Below are 24,433 nucleotides of genomic sequence, written 5' to 3' on the forward strand. Positions count from 1 at the left end.
AGAGAAACGGGTAGAAGGGACTCTAAAGAGCTTGGAAGCTTTTCCTCAGTAAAATTCCCCAAGAGGCAAGGCCGGGTGGGCAGGCTGTGCAAGTTGACCCATACAGGACTCTTGGGAAGGGTAGTAATGATGGCTCTGATTGCTGGTGGTGCTCAGGGGAGCCCAGCTGAGCTGTGCAATGAATGCTACCAACCCCTTTGTGAGGAGGAAGTGAGCTCCTTGTCGTGAGTCCACATCAGTTCTAACCCTGATTGTGTAAACCTCTCCCAATTGGTCCTTTATCAGAAAAATAAAAGAGTGTATTGGATAGCATACAATACTGCCACTTTTAGGCAGCCACTCCTAGGAGAGTGCCCTATAGAGGAAGCCTGGTTGTGCTTTGAATGTGATGCTGCTGAAACAAGCTCAGCAGATCTAGTAAAAAGCAAAGAAATGGTGAAAATGGTAAGAAAAATTATTTCTTACAAGTATTTATATGAGTGTACTGGAAAAGAGATAAACCCCTTTTGGAACACATTTCAGGGGAGCCTTAAACCCCTAGATTTGATCTCGTCTGGCAGCTGCACCGCTAGAGTGATAAAACCAATTTTCTTATTACCCAAAGAAACTGGATCAAATTTGGGAGTTCCTATATATAATAATTTGGGAGAAATTAAACAGAACAGGCACAGTGAAATAGAAACTGAGAAAATCCAAAATTGTAAAAGCCAAATTCGGATCCCAATATCTATGTTAAACAAAGTTATCTGGCTCCAGGCAGTATTAAAGATAAAGAATTCAATTATTAGGATCATTTCAAACTAAATAAAAAGGTTAGCATGTGTAAATAATGAAGATCAAACTCCTACACTTGATCCCAGTGGGTGGAAGAACCTGGAGATTTTCAAAAAGGATGTATGGGAAAAGGTAGTTTTTCTCACTGTGTGTGTACTTGGAGGATTGCTCTTTTTACTATGCTTATTTATCTGTTTTAGTAGAATAGTACTTGCACTGCAGACCAACCTGAAGAAACCAAAGGAAGTAACAAGGTTAAGTAACCATGATTACCAAAGTGCACAAGAGATTTATAGTAGATTCAAAACAAAAAAATTAGGAGTTGATGCGAGCTTAGAATTTAAGCTCGATCAAAGAAAAAGAGGGGGGACTGTTATGAACAAAAATTTGGTTAATATTTTTTTTGTGAGAAAAAGTTACAAAAAGGCAGCCAGATCACTGTAACTGCCCAAGTTCTTCGTGTTTTGTTATTGTAATCACGGGTCATTGTGGCTAATCGCTCCTTTTGTATTAGCAGAGCCTTGCCCGAGGCTAAGGTGTACTTTTCCCTGAAGGGTGAAGAGACCTGAGAGGGTGGGGGGGGGGGGGCTATGCAAAGTGACTCCAAGGACCAGCATGCGGTGGGACGCCTACTCCAAACGTGCAGGAACCCTAAAAACAACGAGCCAAATAAGAGTTGAGAGACTGGAGTGATGTCTGGACGTCAGGAGCCGAGTGCTGAGCCTGCAGAGATGCGGAACACCTTTGGACCCTCTCGCCCTGACCATGGGAGTTGACCCCAGCGGTGAGACCAAGCTGACGGAGTGGGAGGGGCACCATCTGACGGGGACATCACACCCTTAAGGCTTCCACAAGGACTGGATTTCCCCCAGCTCTGCCCCTAGTGGACAGAGCTGCGCATATCCTCCTCCTCTGAGTCGCCCTGGGAGAGACGATGGATGCTGCAGACCCGTTGAGCTGCCCTATCCTGAGCTGATCACTTTTGATAAAGGCACTAAAAAGGAGAAGAAGTCTCCTGGCCCTTGTTTATTTCAGCAAGTAGGGCCAAACCTCTTCTCCTGCCTTGGGAGGAGCCCCGGGCCTGAGGCTGTGAGGGGCCGTGAAGGGCCATCAGTCATGAGGGGCCATGAATGGCCTTGAGAGGCCATGAGGGGCAATGGGGAACTCGGAGAGGCCTTAAAAGTCTGTGAGGGGCTGTGGGTGACACTACAGAGCCTCATGGTACCACAGGCCCATTGTTACACAGCAGCTACAGCAGGGCTGCAGAACCAAGGAGATCATTGTGACACTGCATAACTGTGGAAACCTGTGAGCCTACCAGGGAAAAGGCAGCAGAAATGCCCTGGAGAGACACACCGCAGGCTCTGGGCATTCCTCAAAGCTCAAAGTGAGAAAAAAGGCTTCCCCCTGCTGCTCTGCAGCACTATGTTAATTTGTCCCAGTTCTGTCCTCCCTATTGGCCCGTTGGCCTTTCCTATTCCTTTTTCCCTTATATGTTTATGTTCTGGTGAGTTCTCCCTTCCCTGTCTTCCCACTGGTGTGTAACACTGTCCATCTACTCTGGCATTTCCTATTGGTCCCTTCCCTGTGTACCATCCCTGAGCCCTCAGAGCATTGGGGCCCTGGTGCTCTCCTCTGCACCTTCTTTGCCTGTATTTATACTCTGGACCCTCCTTTGTCTTTGTCTTTGGCCCCTGGACGCTTTTGGTGTTGCTCTACAATGAAGCACGTTGGAACTCCATGCCTGGACCCTCCCGTGTCTTCACTGCTGAGCTGCTGCATATGTGTGTCTGTGTCTCTGTGTGTGTGTGTGTGTGTCTGTGTCTCTGTGTGTGTGTGTGTGTGTCTGTGTCTCTGTGTGTCTGTGTGTGTGTCTGTGTGTGTCTATGTGTCTGTATGTGTGTGTCTGTGTCTCTGTGTATCTGTGTGTGTGTCTCTGTGTGTGTCTGTGTGCATCTCTGTGTGTCCTGTGTGTATGTGTGTATGTGTTTATGTGTATCTGTGTGTGTCTGTGTCTGTGTGTCTCTGTGTCTGTGTGTCTGTTGTCTGCCTGTGCTTGTGCTCTTATGGCTCCTGCCCATTGATACAAGGTTGTGTCCACCACCACCACGGACCACAACAATAACTCCTTTTCTTCATTTACTCTATGGTGTAAATGAACATTCTGTCTAATCATGATCAGAATCAATCAGAGCTGTATTTATATAAATTCATCTGGTATTCAGTCTTTAATCCTGTGGGACCAATTGTGTAAAAGTTCAATTCCACCTGTCCAATCTTTTACAGCTTTGACAAAATCTGGGGCTGGGATTGGATCCAGCCACTCCCAGTGTCCTCTCTTAGAAGGAATTTTAGAAGTCCAGGGGCCCTGCAGGGGGTTGAGGATCCATGGTGGCTGTTGGGTGTAATTTCTCCACCTCATGTCTCAGCAGGAGTTTCTCCAAAAAAGAAATAAAGCTTTTGCCTGAAGCTCCCACTGTGCCCATGACAGGAACCCCTGTGAGTGCCTGTGACAGATCGGTGCCTTTGCAGCCCAAGGTCCCCTGGGATGTCACCATGGAATGGCTGTGACTGCCTCTGACCACAGGGCTCTTTACCATCCCCAGAAAGCTCTTGGAGGTCTCCATGGAGCCCCTGTCTGTGCCTGTGACATTCCAGCTCTGGAACAGCCTGGAGACTCTTGGAAAGTCCCCATGAAACCCCTCTGAGGGCCTGTGAAAAATCAGATCCTTCGCAGGCAACCATCACCAGACCCTGTTGTTACTGTGGTCAGTATCCATGGCAACCATTATCAGGGTCCTGTTGCTATGGTCAGTTTCCATGGCAACCATCACCAGCCCCCTGTTGCTATGCTTAGTCCCTTGGCAGCTCCATGGAGACCCCATGCTGGGCTGGTTGCCATGGACACCAGCTCAGGCCTGCAGCCAGATCCTGTTGCCATGGAAACTATTTGCAGCCCCATCCCCAGACTCATGGGATCCCAGAACCACAGAATTGGCTGAGCTGGGAGGGACCCATCAGGATCCTCCAGTGCAACTGCTGGCCCTGCACAGGATACCCCAACAATGCCAGCCTGGGCCTGGCAGCGCTGTCCAAACGCTGCCGGAGCTCAGAGAGCCCTGGAGCTGGGACCCTTCCCTGCGGAGCCTGAGCAAAAACCTTTTCCTGACATCCAGCCTGAGCCTGCCCCGACTCAGCTGCAGCCGTTCCCTCCACTCCTGTCCCTGGGCACCAGAGGGAAGAGGTTCCCACAGCCCCAGCCAGGGACCCGCTCCCGAGGCTGTTGCCATGGCCACCAGGGCTGGGACCAGCTGGGATGCTCGGTTTCAATGGGCTGGGGTTCAGGAATGGGATTCCCCAATTTTTTACTCCCGCTAAAACTGCGCTGCCCTCCCACCTCCCATGGAAAGCACAAAAGGCAAAGATCCTGGGCTGGGATAAGAAGAATTTATTGGGAACAGGAACAAGATAAGAAACAAATGGAACAGAAACAATATTGATTACAGAAGGGATAAATAAAACTTTGACAGGGAAAACTACAACACAACTCACTGGGTCTGCCTGGCCACAATTTCCCCTGCCTGGAAAGGACACCCTTCTCCTCAGGGGAGAGAGAGAGAGAGAGAGACAGTCCCTTTCCTGCCCCTGGCAGTGACCTGAGGTGGTAGTGAATGTAATGACACGGGCATGGGCAGACCCTCATGTTTTTAAATGACACATCATGCCATTGGGAGGGGCAGGAAAAGGGACAACTGTTTTCCCAGCATGGATCACAGGAAAAATGGATCACTCTTCCCAACATGTGACTTCCAATGGGGAAAGAAGCTGGAGCTGGGCATGAAGCTCTTCCTGCAGATGGGGCACTCACAGAACTTCCCTTACTGGTGACTCCATTGGTGTCTGGTCAAGTCTGAGCTCATGGAGAAGCTCTTCCCATGATGTGGGGGACTCATAGGGCCTCTCCCCAGTATGGATGTGCCGGTGGATGATAAAGGTGGATTTTTTCTTGAAGCCCTTCCCACAGTCGGGGCAGCGGAAGGGCCTCTCCCCAGTGTAACTCCGCTCATTCAGGCAGAGATTTGGGCTGGTCTGGAACCTCTTCCCACAGGTGGGACACTCACAGGGCCTCTCCCCAGTATGGTTGTGCCGGTGGGTGATGAGGGTGGATTTTTTCTGGAAGCCCTTCCCGCACTCAGGGCAGCGGAAGGCTCTCTCCTCTGTGTGAATTCGCTGGTGGCGGAGGAGATGGGAGCTGCTCTGAAACCTCTTCTGATACTCGGGAAACTCGTAGAGCCTTTCACCAGTGTGGATTTGTTGATGGTTGATGAGCTGGGAGCTGCAGCTGAAGCCCTTCCCACATTCCCCACACTCATAGGTCCATTCCCCAGTGTGGATCATCTGGTGACGGATCAGGGTGCTGCTCTGCCTGAAGCTCTTCCCACACTCCAAGCACTTGTGGGGCTTCACTCCATCATGAAGCTGCTCATGGACCACCAGCTCTGAGCTCTGGCTGAAGCTCTGCCCACCTTCCTGGCTCAGGGTGGGTCTTTCCTCCACAGAGCACCCTTGTCTGGGTTTGCAGCCCCTCCTCCTGTGGGATCTCTGGGGATTTTCCTCTCTGTTTGATTCCTTTCCCGTGCAGCCACTCAAAACAGCCTCTTCCTCCAGGTTCTTCCACGGGGATTTTTCCTCTCTGGTCTCCATCCTCAGCTTCTTGTCTGGAAGAGGAAGGACAAGGAGAGGATGGGATTTTCCACCATGCCAGAGGGAAGAGGAAGGAGATCCCTCCAGTGCATCCCCGGCAGGATGGGATTGGCAGCAGGGTTGTCCTGCAGCTGGGGGCCATGCTGGGCTGGGAGATGGAGCAGGAGAGAGGGAGAAAGAGGCATTGACTTCCTCCTCACCTGCCTGGGTGTTCTGGGGCATCCTCATCTTCCTCTCAGCCTCCTCTTCCATCTGGCAAAGGTTTGGGAATGGGAAATCCTTTTTTCGGCAGAAAAAAACAGATGAGCTCATTGGTTTTTGTACTGGTTTGAAGGCAAACCTGGGAGAGAGTCTAAGTCAGAATTACAATTTAATAAGAAAATTAGGATCAAAGCAATTACACAGAAACACTGCCTTAAATGGACAGAGTCAGGATATAACCTGACACCCTTTTGGTCAGGGTGGTGGCTGCAGTCCTATTAAATGGTTACTGCAGTCCTGTTGGAGATACGAACGTGATTCTTTCAGAGCAGTGATGCTGTAGAAGGTCTGGTCTTCCTCTGGATGTCTAATGGTGGTTATGGAGCTCTTGTCCTCTGGGAATCCAGTAGGCAAGCTACGTCTGGTGTAGCAAAGTCTCAGCTTATATCCATGTAGGAATGCTTGGTTCCGCCCCCTGGGCGGAGCATCCCAAAATGGGATGATGGAATTTTATCAGTCCTGCAGTGACACTCAATGGCCCATTCACAGAAGCTATCTCCCCTGGAGGGCGTTATCAGGGGTGAGTCATGCAAGAGATAAAGAACACTGCCCCACCTGTTTATAACAGTTTCTGGAGATGGTGATTGAAAACATGCATTTGGTTACATCTTACACGGCACCCTGAAACAGTGGGATAATCCCTGCTCCGGGGAGTGAACACCACCCCCCCTTACCCAAACTGGCTCAGGTGTGAAACCCCCACCCCTGGAAGGCCACACACACAGGGGAAAATGTCACACTTGCCCTGCCCCAGGGGACATCTCTGTCCCTGTCACTCCCTTGCCATCCCCCCTTTTCTCTTTGTTTCCATCTCTCTCTCTACCACACATTTACTGTTCAATAAAATCCACGATGGATTTGGTCTTGTTAGCACATTAATTGGGGCAGAGGCATCTCGCTAACAATTTTCTTAACCAGATTGCAACATTATTTTGATGCAGTGAGTTCAGGGCACTGTTCTCTGACCCCAAGTGCCTTTGACAACAGCAAGGTTCCCTCCTCTGAGGAGGCTGTGATTCGCTCTGGAAGAACTCTTGGAACTTGGATGCAGCTTCCTCTGAGTGACTTATGGGAGAAATGATGAGAAAAATGGCTATTGTGGGTCCAGAGTGTAAAGAAAATGTTTTGTTGTCCTTCCTTGAAAAGTTTGTTAAAATTACTGGATTTTAGCAGTGATTTTTTCCACAATGGAGGAAAGGGAGCAAATGATACCAGCGAGACTGACAAGGTTCCTTCACTCCAATGTGAGGAACACAAGGGGCTGCTGAAAGTCCCAGAAGAATCTCAGCTCAAGTAGCTAAATTGCCAAACAACTTCAGCCAGGGGTCACAGGGAGGATTTTTTGGAGAGTGTTCAGAGCCAGCAGATCCCGGACTCGAGCCCTGGATATTTCTGGGCTCCCTAAGAGGAGCTTTTTCGGGGGGAGAGGAGCCACGATCACCCCTTGGGAGGGTCCTGGGGTTCACGTGGGGATGGCCCGGTACTGATGGGGCGGGACATTGGTTTTGGGGATCCCCGTGAGAGCCAGGGCTGAGGAACAGGGGACCCACGGGGTGGGGAGAGGGGAAAGGGAGATACCGGAGCTGGGGGACCCCCAGCAGCCCAGAGATGAGGCGGGGACGGGACCTCCTGGCCCTGACAGGGGCATGTCCTGGAGTGACTTCATGATGCTCGTACCCCCATCGGTCTGTTTAGCCCAGAAATGAGTTCTGCGCCTTTAAGGCTGGTTCTGAGAGCGAAGGGGAGGAGGAAGAAGCTGCAGTTTGTTTTCATACACTGCACTCACTCCTCTACATTCCAGCTGCTGGATGGACAGACAGCAGGACAGAGCTCTCCTTTGCTTTTAGTTAGTTTTTAGGTCTCTGAGGCAGAGAAGTTCCCTGGACTGTGGTTTTTCTTTTTCTCTGGAGCTGTTTAAACCTGCTCTGGACAGAACAACCAGAACACCACCTGCTGGTCCCACCTGAGGCCCACCAGAATGGGCCTGGACTGAGGCATTTCCAGCACTGGACGGACTGATAAGAGACTGATAATATACTGATAAGAGACTGATAAGCCACTGATAAGACGGTGAGTATGAGGAGCTACAACCCAAGGAGGGACTTTCGGAGTTTGTCATCTATTTTGGAGCAGCAGGAGCTTTTATTGCTTAATATTGTTCAATTTTTGTGCTGGTGAATGCTTTGCCTGTAAAATAAAGTTTTTTTCCACTTTTGTCCCCAGAAATATTTTCCTGAACTGGCTGAGGCTGGGGCTGCTGAATTGGCATTCTAGAGGAAACTCCTTTTGGAGCGTTTCAACCAAATTTGCCCTAAACCAGGACAAGGTGGTGGAAAGAAGGGGGAACCTCAAGTGGCTGGATTGGGCGGAGGTTGGAGATGGGGACCTTGGGACCCCAGAACCTTCCAGAATCCAAAAGCAGGACCCTGGAGAGGAGGGATCCCCAGGACCCATGGGATCCCCACCAGCTCTGAGATGGGGGACCAACCATAACCCAAGAGGGACTGCAAATGGGAAACTCCTGGTGGCTTTTTTTTATTCACTCTTGATTTTTGGACATCAGGTTACTTCTAGAAATGGACGTGGGTAGGAGGAATCCCCAGCCAAAGGCATTCACACCTTGTTTTTCCCCAAACAAGGATTTTCCCCAAACCTTCCCACCGTGACATCCCCCCTGTCCTGCTCTGGGTGAGCTCAATCCCAAACCTGACCCTGATCCTGGTCTCAGTCTCACTCCATGTTTAGACACACTCACAGTTCTGTATTTAATCTCATCCCAGTCCTAGATTCACCTAGCCCCAGACCCAATCCCAACCCCAGCCCTAAAGGTAATCTCATGTCTAGCCTTGACCCCAATCCCAGCTCTAATCCAAATCTCAGCCCCAACTCCAAGCCAGTCCCAATTCCAGCCCCTTCCAAAATCCTCAACCCCAAACCAAATCCCAGGTTCAGCCCTTCTTGGGGGTGTCTCTGTCCCTCTGACCCCAATGATGTTTGGGTGGGGTCACACCAGGGCTCAGAGGGACAGAGACCCTCCCCGGCCTCCCCATATGGGAGAAGGTCAAAGAGCCCCTCCAGCCCCGAGCACCCTCAGCAGTGAGAGGGACACAGAGGCCCTGGTCCCCAGCCCTGCACAGGAATTCCCTGAGGCCAGAGGGATGGAGACCCCCCGAGCATCCCCCAGGGCTCGGAGACAGAGAGCCCTGAGCATCCCCTGGGCTGAGAGGGACAGAGACTGCACCGAGCACCCCTGGCACAGGCGTGAGAGAGAGGGAGACCTCCCAGGTATTCTCTGGGGTGAGAATGATGGAGACCCCCTGGGAAATGGTCTGGGGTGACAGGGATAGGGACAAACAGCCGGGGAATGGCCTGGGGTTACAGGGACACCCCCTGGGGAATGGCCTGGAGTGACAGTGACAGAAAAAAAAAAACCCAAACCCCTCCCAAGCATCCCCCAGGGCGAGAGGCACTGAGACCCCTTGAGCATCCTCTGGGCACTGGACAAAATAAACTTGGCAGAAATCAAACTTGACTCTGCATATATCACTTTGAAGAATATATGCTCTTCCCACAAGTAACTTGTGATGAAAGCGCAAACAAATCCCAAACATGAATAAACTCACAATCCAAGCAGTGATGTGGCAATTCCAATAATCATTGCTTCCTGCACAGCTCCAGCTCAGCTGCTGGAGGGTTTCGGTAAAAGAAAGTGGAAATTTGGCCCAATACAGATTATTAAAAGGAAGGGAAAGCTCTGTGTAGCTGTCACAAATGTGACAGGGATAAAGAGAAAAATGATTCTCACATTTGGTAAAGCCCCCAAGCCTGGGAATTCAGGACTTATTCGGAAATTTAGCTACTTGAGCTGGGCTTCTTGTGGGACTTTTAGCCGCCTTGCGTTCCTCACCGTGGGGTGAATGAACCTTGTCAGTCTCGCTGGTAACATTTGCTGCCTTTCCTCCAGTGATTTTAACAACTTTTCAAGGAAAGACAACAAATTATTTTCTTTATACTGACCACATATAAAAGCCATTTTCCTCATCATTTCTCCCATAAGTTCCCCAGGAGGAAGGAGCGACTGTGTCCAAGTTCCAAGAGTTCTTCCAGAAAAAACCACAACCTCCTCAGTGGAGGGAACCATGCTGTTGTCAAAGGCACTTGGGGTCAGAGAACAGTGCCCTGAACTCTCTGTGCCAAAATAATATGGCAATATTGTTAAGAAAATTGTTAGTGAGATGCCTCTGCCCCAATTAAGGTGCTAACACGACAAAATCCATCGTGGATTTTATTGAACAGTAAATGTGAGGTAGAGAGATGGAAACAAAGAGAAAAGGGGGGATGGCAAGGGAGTGACAAGGGACAGAGACCTCCCCTGGAGCAGGGCAAGTGTGACATTGTCCCCTGTGTGTGTGGCCTTCCCAGGGTGGGGGTTTTACACCTGAGCCAGTTTGGGTAAGGGGGTGGTGTTTACTCCTTTCCAGGCAGGGGAAATTGTGGCCAGGCAGACCCAGTGAGTTGTGTTGTAGTTTTCCCTGTCAAAGTTTTATTTATCCCTTCTGTTATCAATACTGTTTCTGTTCCATTTGTTTCTTATCTTGTTCCTGTTCCCAATAAATTCTTCTTATCCCAGCCCAGGATCTTTGCCTTTTGTGCTTTCCATGGGAGGTGGGAGGGCAGGGAGGGCAGCGCAGTTTTAGCAGGAGCAAAAAATTGGGGAATCCCAATCCTGAACCCCAGCCCATTGAAACCGAGCATCCCAGCTGGTCTCAGCCCTGGTGGCCATGGCAACAGCCTCGGGAGTGGGTCCCTGGCTGGGGCTGTGGGAACCTCTTCCCTCTGGTGCCCAGGGACAGGAGTGGAGGGAACGGCTGCAGCTGAGTCGGGGCAGGCTCAGGCTGGATGTCAGGAAAAGGTTTTTGCCCAGAGGCTGCTGGGGCCCTGCCCAGGCTCCGCAGGGAAGGGTCCCAGCTCCAGGGCTCTCTGAGCTGCAGCAGCATTTGGACAGCGCTGCCAGGCCCAGGCTGGCATTGTTGGGGTGTCCTGTGCAGGGCCAGCAGTTGCACTGGAGGATCCTGATGGGTCCCTCCCAGCTCAGCCAGTTGTGTTGTTCTGGGATCCCATGAGTCTGGGGATGGGGCTGCAAATAGTTTCCATGGCAACAGGATCTGGCTGCAGGCCTGAGCTGGTGTCCATGGCAACCAGCTCTGGCATGGGGTCTCCATGGAGCTGCCACAGGACTGACCATAGCAACAGGGGGCTGGTGATGGTTGCCATGGAAAGTGACCATAGCAACAGGGTGGGTGGTGATGGTTGCCATGGAAACAGACTATAGAAATGGATCCTGGTGATGGTTGCCATGGAAACAGACCATAACAACAGGATCTGGTGATGGTTGCCTGCGAAGGATCAGATTTTTCACAGGCCCTCAGAGGGGTTCCATGGGGACTTTCCAAGAGTCTCCAGGCTGCTCCAGAGCTGGAATGTCACAGGCAGAGACAGGGGCTCCATGGAGACCTCCAAGAGCTTTCTGGGGATGGTAAAGAGCCCTGTGGTCAGAGGCAGTCACAGCCATTCCATGGTGACATCCCAGGGGACCTTGGGCTGCAAAGGCACCTATCTGTCACAGGCACTCACGGGGGCTCCACAGTGACATCCCAGGTGTCCCCGGGCTGTCAAAGAGCCGGGATGTCCCAGACACTTACAGGGGTTCCTGTCATGGGCACAGCGGGAGCTTCAGGCTAAGTTTATTAGAGAAGCTCCTGTTGGGCCTCAAGGTGCAGAAAGGAGCCCTAATAGCCCCCCTTGGATCCCAAAATACCTCCCAGGACTTCCAGGCTTTCTAAATTCCTTCTGTGAGAGGAGCCTTCGAGCTGCTGGTTCCAGTCCCAGCCCCAGACATTTCAAGAGTTCATGTGTAAATAATTTTAAATTTGGGGTTAAACCTTTTTAGAATTTGTCTCACAACATTATGGATGGCAAAGCAGAGATATTTTTATAATTACTATGGTAATGATTAGATAAAATTATCTTAATCAGATGTATTTACACCAAGGTACAGGAGTTATAACATTTATATTATATTATATTATATTATATTATATTATATTATATTATATTATATTATATTATATTATATTATATTATATTATATTATATTATGTTATATTGTGTTATCTTATGTTACGTTATGTCATGTTATACAGTATGAAGTGATTTAAAATCAACTGCATTAAAGCAAAATCTGTACTTAAGCAGAGATTGATGTCACTCCCCCAGACCAATTACCATGGGCAAATCCCTTTTTCTCAGCCTGGAGCAGTGACCTTGAGGGTTGTCCCCACTGCAGGAAGGAATCTCCACACCTCCCAAGAAAGGAAATGTCAGGAGATGCTGCAGTTAAGATTTGAGATGGGGCCTTTCTAGTCTGAGATGCTGCCCTGTCAGCCAGATGTGCCCAGGCTGGGCCAGCTCAGCAGCTCTGCAGAAGCTCTCAGTGGTGTCACTTGGTTGTTCCTTTCTCTGGGGATTTTTCCAGCTCTTATACAGCTTCAGCTCCCTCTGAGGATGTTGAACTTTGGCATGGAAGAGTCAGGCTGGTTTCAGCATTATTCACCCCAAAAGCAGGGTGACCCTCCTCCTTCATTTCCCAATGGGGGTTTTGCAAACAGGGCGTTGCTGGAGTTGTTGGAGCCCATTGCAGGCAGAGCCTCCTGCTCCAGCAGGAACTGCCTTTCAAGAACTCAGTTACATTGAAACATTGAAGTCTCTTGGACTTTGAAGAGATCTCTGTCAGGGACACAACTGAGAAAGTGTCCTCAGGTTCCAGATAGAGCAGAACACTGGAAGCAGTGATGATAGGTGGGGGCAAACAAGGCAAAGGTGTCTCTGGTGCTGAGCAAACATCGATGTGTTTCAGGAATGCCAAGGGCCAAGGCCTGAGCCCCAGCCCCTGGCCAGGCAGATCCTGTCCCTCCCTCCTTGCTCAGGGCTCTTCCCGGGATGGGCACTGGCATGTGGGGATGTGCAATGTCAAGGGCAAGACCATGAGGCGACCTCTGCCAGGCTGCTGAGCAGGGACAAGGAGGCAATGAGGCCCCAGCCCTGCAAGGGTCACTTGTCCCCTCCTGGCCTCAGGCCCAGGGCCAGCAGCCATGGCCAAAGTGCTGCCCAAGTTGGCTCTGTCAGGGCTGTCTTGCAGCTGCTGCCCATCTCTGTGCCCTGTGCAGCCCAGGCTGTCCCACGGTGTCCCTGCCCTGCGCCTCTGTCCCTGCAGGCTGTCAGCATCCCCCGGCTGCCCCACCTGGCTGGGCCCTTCCTTTGCTGACAGCTCTGCCTCTGCCTGCCCACACAAAGCCTTGGGCTTATTATCAAAAGGTTTAATTCAATTTTTACTGTGCCTGTGAACTTTCAGCCAAGAAACAAGGCATTGAGGGGCTCCTTTCCCAGCAGGAATGGTTGGAAGAGAAGATGAAGACATCTGGCTCAAGAATGCAGTGACAGAAAAAAGGTCTGAATCTGGGAACTTGGAGTGGGTTTTAGGGTAATCGGTAAATTGCAATACACATTTAGTGACACTGGTAGAATTACATGTCCACATAAGGTTAGGAGTTATCCCTCACTAAACCTCAGGCCTGAATAAATGATACCCACTTAAATAGGAAATTAGTGTTAACGAGTCTTATTCTGATATTTCGGAGATTTGGTGACAGTGGAGCCTCACAGAACCAAGGAGTCAGCTGTGACACTGAGCAAACTCATTGAACAAAGGGTTCATTGTGACACAGAGGAACCCCATGAAACCAAAATCCATTTTCGCACATTGGGGCCACATTGAACCAATTGTGATACACCACATTGTGATACTGCGGATCCAAGGAGATCATTGTGACACTGAAAAACCTGTTGGAACCAAGGGACCATTGTGACACAGCAAGGCCTCGTGGAACTATGGGTCCATTGTGACGCTGCAGAGCCTCACAGAACCAAGGTGACCATGTTCTACTATGGAACCTCATGGAACAAAGGAACCATGGTGACACTGCGTAACCAAGGAGACTCCTGTTGGCTGTGTGAAAGCTCATGGAACCAAGGGTCCATTGTGACACAGCAAGGCCTTGTGGAACCAAGGATCCGTTGTTAAACTCATTGGCCTCATGGAACCATGAGCCATTGTGACACGGCGTGGCCACATGAAGCCAAGGGGCCGCTGTGACACTGTGGATCCAAGGAGACCATTGGGACTGAGGAACCTCATGGAACCAAGAGTCCATCGTTCCACTGTGGGGCCTAGGGGAACCACAGGGATGACAGTGACTTTGTGGGCCTTAATGAAACAATGGAGACTGTTCTGACACTTTGGGACCCACTATAGCATGGCAGGGTCTCATGGAACCAAGGGGACTACAGTGATTCCTGTGGGTCTCCATGGGATGAAGGGTCCGATGGAACCAAGGATTCCATTGTGACACTCTGGGACATCATGGAACCAAAGGTCCATGAGGAGGGCCTCATGGAACCACGGAAGCCTTTTTTACACTTTGAGGCCTTGTGAAACCAAAGGGCCATTGTTGCATTTCAGAGCCTTGTGGAGCCAAGGGGACCACAATGACACTGTGAGGCTCCATTAAACCAATGGTCTATTGTGACACTGCAAGGCCTTACGGGATCATGGAGACTATTCTGACACCAAAAGCCTCACTGAACCAAGGGGCCATAGTGACACTAGAATGCCTCTTGGAAGCAAGGAATCATTGTGGCACCATGGAGTGTTGGCAGGCCAAATGGCAGTTGTCACACTGTGTGGCACTGTGTGGCACCAAGGAGTCCATTGTGACACTACGGGGCCCCATGGAACTAAGGATTCATGGAACAGTGCTGGAACACATGGAACGAAAGGTCCATTGTGACATTGCAGGGCCCCATGGAATCCTGGAGGCCATTATGACACTTTGAGGCCTCGTTGAATCAAGGGGCTCTGCAAGGCCTCATGGAACCAAGGAGAACCTTCTGACATTGTGAGTCTCCATAGAGCCAAGGGTCCAGTATGACACCATCAAATTTTTGGCAGTACAAAAGCTCATGGAACCAAAAGTCCATTGTGACATTGTGGGGCCTCATGGAACCATGAAGATCATTATGACACTTCAGGATTCACTGGAACCGAGGGGCCACTGTGTCACCACAGGGCCTTATAAAACCAAGACAGCCACTGTGACACTGCAAGATCTCATGGAACCAAGGGGCCATTGTGTCACTGCAGGTCCCCATGGAAGGAAGTGGCCAGTGTAACACATCCAGGCCTGGTGGAACCAAGGGGCCATTGTGGCGTTACAGAGTCCCATGGAAACAAGGAAACCATTTTGACACTGTAAGGCCTCATGGAGCCAAGGAGACTATTGTTATATCACTGGGCCTCATGGAAACAAGATCTGTTGTGATCCTGCAGGGCCACATGGAACCAAGGGGCCATTGTGATCTTTCAGAGCCCCAAGGATCCCAGAAAATGGAACAGATCTGATTGGCTGGCCCTTCTGGGGGCTGCCTGACAGGTTCAGCTGACCTTGGCATGTTGGGGGGTCATTTCTCATCAGCCCCTGAAACCCTGGAGTTCTGTGTTTTCCTTCCTGTGGGAAATGACTGCCTTTCTCCTCCAGGGGTCATGGTTGAAATTTTGATTCCTCCTCCAAATTTAATTATATGCAAGGATTATTCCCATATGAAACCTTCCAGGACAGACAGCTCTGGCTGGCCTTGGCTTCTTGGGGGCCACCTCCTATCAGCCTTCAAAACACTGGGAGCCTGTGCTTTTCTTCCCATGGGAAAAACTTCTTTCAAGTCCAGGCATCCATGGCAAAAGTTGAGAATCTGCCTCCAAAATTTTTTATATCCAAGGATAGCTCCCAGATTAAAGCTGCCAGGACTATTTAGGTTCCCTTGGTTTTCTGAGAGTCAGCTCTCATCTGCCTTTGAAACACTGGGGCTCTGTATTTTCCTCCCTATGGAAAAGAACTGTTCTTCTCGTCCAGTTGGCCTTAGACAAAAGTGGGGTTTGACCTCCCAAATTCTGTCTGTCCAAGGATTCTCCCCTGAAAACAGGTCTGACTGCCTTGGCCTCTAATCAGCCTTTGAAGCATTGGGGCTCTGCCATTTCCTTTCTATGGAGAACTGTCATTCCAGTCCAAGAACCCAGGGCGGAAAGGGAATTCCACCCCTAAAACTCCCCATATATCCAAGGGTTGTTTTCAGCCAAAAGTTGCAAGGACAGACAGGTCTGGCTGGCCTTGGCCTCTGGTGACTGCTTCTCATCTGCCTTCAAAACCCTGGGATTGTGTGGTTTCCTCCTATAAAAAAGAACTGTCGCTCTTGTCCAGGTGCTCCTGGCATCAGGCATTTGACCACTGTATAGGGACACAGGAGCTCTGTGCTCAGTGGGGTGGAGACTGAGGACAGCAGAGGAGAGCCCTGGGAGGGATTGAAGGGTGGTTTCAGAGATTCTGGACCTTTTCTTTATAGAGGATATAAGATTTAGAAGGAAATAATGGCACCAAAGGCAGCTGGGGAGGTGCAGAGCGGACACCAGGAGAAAGGAATTTCCCTGCCAGGGCAGGGATGTGGGGCAGCACGTCCCCTAGAAGGAGCCTGGAGCAGCCCAAGGCTTTGTGGGGACAGGCAGAGGCAGGCAGGAGGCAGAGCTGTCAGCAAAGGAAGGGGCCAGCCAGGTGGGGCAGCCGGGGGATGCCGACAGCCTGCAGGAACAGAGGTGCAGATTTGCTCAGCACCAGAGACACCTTTTCCTTGCTTGTCCCCACCTGTCATCACTTCCTCCAGTGTTCTGCTCTACCTGGATCCTGGGGACACTTTCTCAGTCTTGTCCCTCAGACGGATCTTTTTAAAGTATGAGAAACTTCTGTGTTTCAATCACTTTTTGAGTCCCTGAGAAGTTTTTTGAGCACACTCTGAGGGACTGGGTCTGATGCAAAGAGCACCAAAGCCCCAGAGGGTCATTAAAGTCCTTGTGCTGTGTCTGTGCTGCTGAGCTGGGCCGGGCTCCTGGCCCAGAGGCAGCTCCTGGCAAGGGCAGCGCTGCAGAGAGACAGCTCTGGCCAGAGGCAGCTCCTGTGCACAGCCCAGCAGGCTGGGGCACTGCCAGTGCCCCTCAGGGACACCAGCAGGGCACAGACAGAGCTCACAGGGGCTCAGCACTGGCTGGGCTGTGGCATGTCCCAGAGGGGGCTGTGTCACAGCAGCACAGAGCAGCTAGGATGTCAGCAAGGGGCTGTGTGACAGCACAGAGTGAGCTGTGTGAGTTCACAGATTGGGCTCTGATATCACAGAGTTTGTTGTGTGAGGTCATTGTGTGACATCACAGAGCAGGTTGTGACATCATGGCATGGCTGTATGACATCATAGAGCAGGCTGTGAGATCAAAATGTGTGCGGTGACATTACAGAGTGTCAGTATGACATCACAGAGCGGATTGTGTGACATCACTGAGGGCATTGTGACATCACAGAGGTGGCTGTGACATGATAGGGTAGGATGTGACACCATAGACCAGACTCTGCCATCATGGAGGGTGGCTTTGTGGCATCAGAGAGTGGGTTCTGGTATCACTGGGTGTCTGAGTAACATCACAGAACAGTCTGTGACATCAGAGAACTTACAGTGACATCACTGGGTGAGTTTGTGACATCACAGTGTCTTCTGTGACATCCCAGGAGGCAGCTGTATGACATCAGAGAGTGATATGCCAGCATTGGCTCTGTGATATCACAAGGGGGATTCGTGACATCCCAGCATGGGCTGTGACATCACAGGGATTGTGTGACATCACAGATGGCTGTGTGACATCACAGGAGCTGTGTGACATCACAGAGATGGCTGTGTGACATCACAGGTGCTGTGTGAGGTCCCTGGGGAGGTCACTCTGCCCCAGCCCCCCTCACAGCTCCCCCCAGAGCAGTCCAACCCTGCTCATGCACAGCGGGGTCTCCTGTCCTCCTGGGTCCCCCTGGCCCCGGCCCCACAGCCTCCCCCAGAGGATGTTCCACGAGATCGACCCCAGAGCCTGACACGGGGACGGGGTCCGGGGCCCTGGGGGTGGCACAGGGGGACAGGGACCCCCCGGCAGCATCCCCGTGTCCCCCGGGGCCACAGCCTGGGCCAGGGCTCCTTCACTCTGTCACAAATGAGAGCTTGAGAGCACTGAAAAAATCCCCAGCAAGGGATCAGCAAAAACCAGATTTAATATTAAGGGACAGCAGCACAAAGTTCCTTGGCAAGAGTCACTCTGCTCCTGACTGGACACTTCAGGTGCACCAAGGAAACAAAACAAAACAAAACAAAACAAAACAAAACAAAACTAAACTCCAAAATTAAGGCAATCAAACAAAATATGAACTGAGAACTAGGGCTTTCCTTTCTCTGGAAGGGAACTGTCCTTGTCCAGGTGCCCATGAAATTTGGGCTCTACTTCCAACATTCCCTGTTGTGACAGGCTGGAGGAGACTTTTGGCTAAAAACATTTCATGTGTGGAGGAGGAAGGGGCAGGTCCAGCCTTGCCCCTCCCTGCCCTGTGACCCCAATCCCCCCAGAGTCTCTATCCCAGCCCAGCAGTGTCTGCAGTCCCTGGAACAGCACAGGCAATGCTCCACAGCCACCTCCGCTGCCCCAGCCCAGCTCCTGAGGGACGAAATGAGCCAAACTCCCACCTGGGGGAAGGGCCCAGCAAGACCAAGGGGTATTTAAGGCTTGTGGATTTAAGACCATATGGCAAGCACACATCTCGACCCTGTATCCTCTTGGAATTCCCATTTGTGCACCACTGAAATCCAGGAGGTGGTAGCTGTGTGTGTGCTTCTCTAAATAATTTTTGCCTTTCTCTCTTTCTATGTCATCTTCTTCTATTTTGAACCTCTTAAAAATTTTGAATAATTTGAAATTGAACAGGTTTAGTGTTTATGAAATTGAATGGGCCAAAATAATGCTTTGAGAAGTATTTTCTGTTGATTGAAGGTTGTATTAAACATTTTTCCAAAGTTTCTCTGATTTTCTAAAGTACCCAGTAAAGGCTGTTATGTTCTTTTGAGCTCCTCAGAATCTCTTGTTCGTATTTCTCCAGGGAGTCCAACTCAGAATACACAAACAACTGTAATTCCTTTTAAATGTCTTCTTGTTTGAGAGAGTAGTTTGGGGGATGGAAGTCAGGGCTTGTCTGTCCTGCTTGGCACAGCCTAGGCAGGGCTTTCCCAGCCACATTCCACACTCCATTTCCCAGCTGGAGCCGCTGGTGCCTCTGAGTTGTGCTGCCCCAGCCCCAGGGACGCTCTCCTCGTCTGCCCATTCCCCCATAGTGTCTGGGTAGGGATGGCCTCAGTGGGGGCTGCTGACATCCTCAGCAACTTGGAGGCTGCTGCTGAATTTTCCTGCTGCAGAGGCTTGTTCAGCCTTCAGTTCTTCAGTGCAGGAATTCAGTGTGGCAGGGCTCATTAACATTCAGAACACCTTAACAAGCCAAGCCTCTGGGAATAATTGGATTTTAATTTTCAAATCATTTGTGGTTAGGTAGATCTCAGTAGCGTATTCAAAGTAAATGCATGATATTTAAAAAGACATCGAGAAGAGAGTTTTTTAGGTCCCATGCGGTTTTTTTTTTCCTGTTTTTTTATTGCTATGTGCAATCTCCAGTTGACGCTGAATCCAAGTACCTCCTCATGCAGTTTGAAGAGATATGAAAATCAAGACCCTTCATGGTTGACAATCAATCACACTCTGTCCCTACCCCCACCCCACCATTTCCTCCATCCAAGCCCTGGCACTCAGAGCAGCCTTGTGCAAATCTGAGCTCCCTCCAGCCCAGGCTGCATCTGCAGCTTTCAGCTCCTTGGCTCCAACTCCCACCTGCTTTCCTTGGAGAAGGAGCTGCCAGAGACATAGAGGGATGTTCATTTCTTGTCATTCAACAAAGCCAAGGGGAGGCAGAGCTCCATCAAATGCAAAAGTCATTCTTCTCCCTGAGTCTGCCGTCCCCCTGATCCTCACAGCCTGTCCTGTTTCCTTCATCCCTCCTTTGCCAGGGACTTTCTGGGACAAGGGAGCTCTGCTCTGGCTATGGAGGGAGGTCCAAGTGCAGCCCCTGGAGTGGGAACCACAACTCATCAGGTTTGTGTCCTTTGAGGGACCAGGAACTGGTGAGACTCAGAGACACAGAAAGGTTTATCTTCATGGCCAACATAAAAATTGTGACCGTGATAAAATTTATTAAACATCAAAACACTTCCTTCAGTTTCTTGTGACATCTCAGCAATATCTGACATGTCCATCATCCACAAGGGATAGCCATAAAGGAACGATTTTAGACAAAGGCATAAGAAGAGGTGATAGAATAGATAGAACTACAACTAAGATGCTGACTAAGGAGTTATTTAAACTTCTGAAAGAGTAGGCAACTCCCTTAAGGTCAAAGCATGAAGCCAGTCAAGGGAGACTCATTGGAATGGCCAGAAAACAGCTGCAGGAAGAAAACTGGAAGAAAGGGGAAGGACATAGATCCAGCTGCTCTAAATGAAGACATATCCTTAGACATGGCCATTTAAACAGGAGAGCTGGAAACACCTCAAGGAAGAGGGTCATGACATATTAGACTGAATGTTGGTGACAAGAGTAGAGGATCAGTATTCCTTCTTCTGCCATCATTAGAAGGATCCAGGAAATCCAGGAAATTCCTTTTCTTGGCAGGAATACTTTGCCAATTCTTAGAAGTACTCAAATGATCCAGATAATAAAGATCTGTGTGTATACAAAAAACCAAACAGGTATTAACATCTGTGTCCCTTTCCAGCCAAACATCCATTGTGTGCCCATGAACAGGCAGTGCCACTTGTGCCCTGAGGTGCCCCGCTGGGATTGGATCTGTCTGAAAGCACCAGAGGGGGAGCAGAGCACCTTGCAAGCTACAGGTCCCTGACAGCCCTGCAGGGCCCCTGTCCCATCAACATCTGCTATGCTCCAGTCTGAAACAGGGCCCAGCATGGTGCCAGGATCATCAGAGAGCTGAGGTGTGTGCTGGAATTCAATGCCCTCCCCATCCCGCAGCAGCCCTGCATTTCCCTCCTGCAGCCTTGGTCTCCAGCACAGCCATGGAGGCTCTTTGGGCTCTGGACTGTTCCGGCAGCTGCCCTTGGCGGCTGAGCTCTGCCTTTGGCACAGTCAGCCCTGGTCAACACAGGCCATGCTCAACAATTTCTTTGTGTGCCTGGCCTTGCTGTCAGCCCTGGCAGTGGCTGTGTGGCCCCTTTGTGGCCCTGTGCTACCCCAGCCATGGTGGCCCAGCCCCTGTGCAGGCCCAGCCCAGGCCAGGAGCATTGCGGCTGGGAACGGCCTCTGTGCCATGGTGCCCACAGCAGCCTTGGGGCTCTGTGCCTCATGGCCTCCCTGCTGGGCAGCCTCTGCCAGGTCCTGCAGAGTCCGTGGCACCTGTGGGGCTGCACAAACAGCCCTGCCCCGGGCTCTGCCAGTTTCTGGGCCAGCAGAGAGGCTGGCCTGGGCTGGTCCTGGCTGGGAACAGGCCCTGAGCCCTGCAGGAGGATGGAGCTGGGCCACAGCCAAACTCAACCCAGGCCAAAGCTGGGCTCAGCAGCCAGGGCTGCCAAGGGCTGGGGACAGAGGCTGGTGCTGACAAATGTCCTTGGCCCCTCCCTGCTTTGTCCATGCCACCAAGAGCACAGAGCAGCCTCCTCTCTGGGCCACTTGCCTGTTTGCAATGCCTTGCACAGGCGCTGGTCCTGCCCCACAAGGCCTGGTCTGAGTCCTGCCCCTGCACGCTCAGCCAGGCTGAGATGGACACTGATGGTTCCTGGGCTAGGCTCTCTGAGCCCAGCCCAGCTCCCTGCAAGCTCTGCCAGCTGCCCTGAGCTCTGGGCAGCACCAAGGGCCTCTCTCCAGCCCAGCTGGCTCTGGCCCCACAGCTCTGTTCAGGCCAGGCTGCTCTGGGCACTGGCCCCACCGCCTCAGCCCCTGGCAAGGGCACAGCAGCAGCTGCAGCTGCCACAGGACTCAGCCCCAGCCATGGGGGAAGGTGCTTGGCCAAGGCCAAAGGAGGCTCCCTGGCTGCCCTGCTCCCCTCTGTCTGAGGTGCTGAGAGCTCTGCAGCCCCTGCTGCCATCCCATCTGCCCAGGGCAGCACAAGAGCCCCGGTCTTGGGCTCTCAAGAGCTGCTCCTGCTAAAGGCCCAGGGCCCATCCCAAAGCGGGGGCAGCCACAAAGCTGAGCCAATTTCTGCTCATTGCTCCTCTACTGGCGATAGTAGAATAAGAACACAAATATTGTTGCAAGTTTGTCGGGAGTTTAGTTCAAGCATGGCTTAAAGAAAAAGGCCATGAACATGGCTTAAAGAAAAAGGCCATGAAGCCATACAATTGAGAGAAAAGTAACAGGTAGCTGTGAAGCAGTTCCCAGCCTGACTTCTATAAACAATTAGACTCTTTCGGGCATCACTGTATAAACAATAAAGTTCTCAGGCAGTCTTCTCATAACAAGTGTAACACTCTCTCTGGGAAAAGATGGCACCCTGAGAACAGATGTGGAAGTTTTGGGAACCGTTCATAACACAGTGAGAACACTGGTTTTGTTTTGTGTAAACAATCAACGGTGTAGTAAAACAAAAGGTGTGGTTAGAGTTTTCTCTGTTAGCCTATCATAAACCTGTATTACAGAATATGCATGAAGTTCGTTAACACTATTATTTAAGCTGACTGATCGATCAATAAATCGAGTTCGATGCATCACAGGATGGTCGTTCTCCCCTCACTTCAACAAATGGTGACCACCCGGACGTGATAGCAGACACGACGATCGCGACCACCACGGGGATTGCGAACACCACGAGAAGTGAGGACTGGTTCAGGCTCCGAAGCAGCGGGAGCGGCAAATAAGCGCGAAACCAAAGCGGAGGAAAAAAAGCCGCCGATACGCGCCGTGCCCTGGCGACCATATAGATGGGACCAGCTGATACGTGTGGCCGATGCCTGGAAATCGCTGCTAGGTAAAAGTGCGCACTTAAAAGAGGTATGGAAAGGCAAGCCACATATGAACTTTTTATTATGTTTTTGCAAAAAAGGCAAATTAAGGGAATAGACTTACGGAAGGAATTGCAAGGTCTTTTGGCTTATGGTCTGGAATGGGGAGTCTTCGTGAATCCCCACACAGTTTACGAGTTAACGGAATTGCGTGAATTCAGTGATTTATTGTCAGAGGCTGCTTTAGAGAGTGGTAAAACTGCCAAGAAGCTAGGCAAGCCATGGCGAGTGATATATGGTGCACTGTTTTACTATCTCTCTGAGTGCAAGACAGCGGCCGCAGCCCGTGGAGCTTGCGGGGCTGTGCTACTCCGAACTCGGCACGGGCACTCCGCCATGGCGAGCAGCTGCGGTGAGCGACGCGGGAGCGGAGGCAGCGGCGGGGAGAGCGGAGCCGCCGCCGCGGGAGCCGAGCCGCGCCGCCCCGGGAGAGAGCGAAGCCGCCGCGGGGGGAGCCGCCACGGGTGCGGCGGTGCCTGCAGCGGAGTCAGCCTGCCGGGGAGTAAACAGAGAGCCGAGCGCAGCGGGGGGGTTTTCGCCCGCTCCGACACACGCGCCGCGGGACTGGAGCGCTTTTTGCAGCGGGAGCGTTTCTCCCTCCCCCCACAGCCGGCAAAAGCTTCAGTTTAAGACCTAACAGCCTAATGGATGTAACTTTTGTCAACAAAAGGAAAAGATCCCTGTTGAAATTAAAAAACAAGTGATGGTAAACAAGGAAAGTTAAAGGCACTTTTGTTCTTCCTGGCAGAGACTATGAGACAGGAATCAGCGTACTGTATGCATGGGTCAAATTTCGGCCGATTTGGCTCGGCATTGGTTATGCTGTCTTGAAATCACCTGCATTAACATAAACTTTAACATCAGAAGCCCGGATGGTTCAGTCAGTGGAACATCAGACTCTAAAATTATATTTTGAAAAGTTTAAAAATGTTAAGATGTATTGGATTGATTGTATGAGTGAGATTGTATGAGTGTGCTTTTTGGTATAAATGCTGCAGCAGAAACGTGAGAAAGGTTGTTTTGATTTAGTGTTTTGGAGTCAGGCCTGTGGGTGAGTGATAGTGAATGCTATATTTTATGTTTATAGTAAGTTATCTGTTATTAAGTAGTTTAAGTTAAATTATTTATTAAGTGTCGTTCTATTAAGGTTAAGTTTGTTAAGTTTATTTTCTGTTAAGTTCGAGGTCTGTTAAGTTTAAATTGTATATTAAGTTAAGTTAGATTCTGTTAAGTTTGATCTTACATTATTTACAAATAAGTCTGTTATTTAAAGTCAGTTAAGTTTTGTTATAGTTAAGTTTTATTAGAATTAAGAGATTTTACATGTAAGTTCTGTTGATTTAAAAATCTATTAAGTTTAAGTAAAGATAAGTTTAAGTAATGTTAAGATCTATTAAGTTTAAATATTTTAAGTTTAAGTATTTTAAGTATAAGTGCTATTAGGTTTAAGTGATGTTAGATAGATTTATGCTTTTACGATAGACGTTTATTTTATGGCTTGTGTGCAAAGTGTTGTTGTGAACTTCAGAGAAACCTTGCTAGCTGAAAATACTATTTAATTATTAGAATTGCCTATTCTTATGTTGCAAAGAGTGTAACACAGCTAGCCCATAGAATT

At 50.3% G+C, this 24,433-nt stretch overlaps 1 protein-coding gene and 1 pseudogene across 1 annotated transcript in view; one reads left to right on the plus strand and one right to left on the minus strand.

Annotated features, from left to right (window-relative positions):
• LOC131094398 (zinc finger protein 850-like) overlaps window positions 1-24,433 on the plus strand; it is a 672,678-nt pseudogene that overhangs the window by 586,612 nt on the left and 61,633 nt on the right.
• LOC131094375 (zinc finger protein 35-like) overlaps window positions 4,248-24,433 on the minus strand; it is a 55,390-nt gene continuing 35,204 nt past the window's right edge. The window contains exons 6-7 of the mRNA XM_058041974.1: window positions 5,679-5,757; window positions 4,248-5,492 (exon numbers count right to left, since the gene is read on the minus strand). Coding sequence (XP_057897957.1) covers window positions 4,639-5,492; window positions 5,679-5,757 — 933 coding nt within the window. The 3' untranslated portion in view covers window positions 4,248-4,638. The remainder of the gene's footprint in view (window positions 5,493-5,678; window positions 5,758-24,433) is intronic.

This window comes from Melospiza georgiana, chromosome 29, assembly GCF_028018845.1.
Source record: "Melospiza georgiana isolate bMelGeo1 chromosome 29, bMelGeo1.pri, whole genome shotgun sequence".
Classification (NCBI taxonomy): domain Eukaryota; kingdom Metazoa; phylum Chordata; class Aves; order Passeriformes; family Passerellidae; genus Melospiza; species Melospiza georgiana.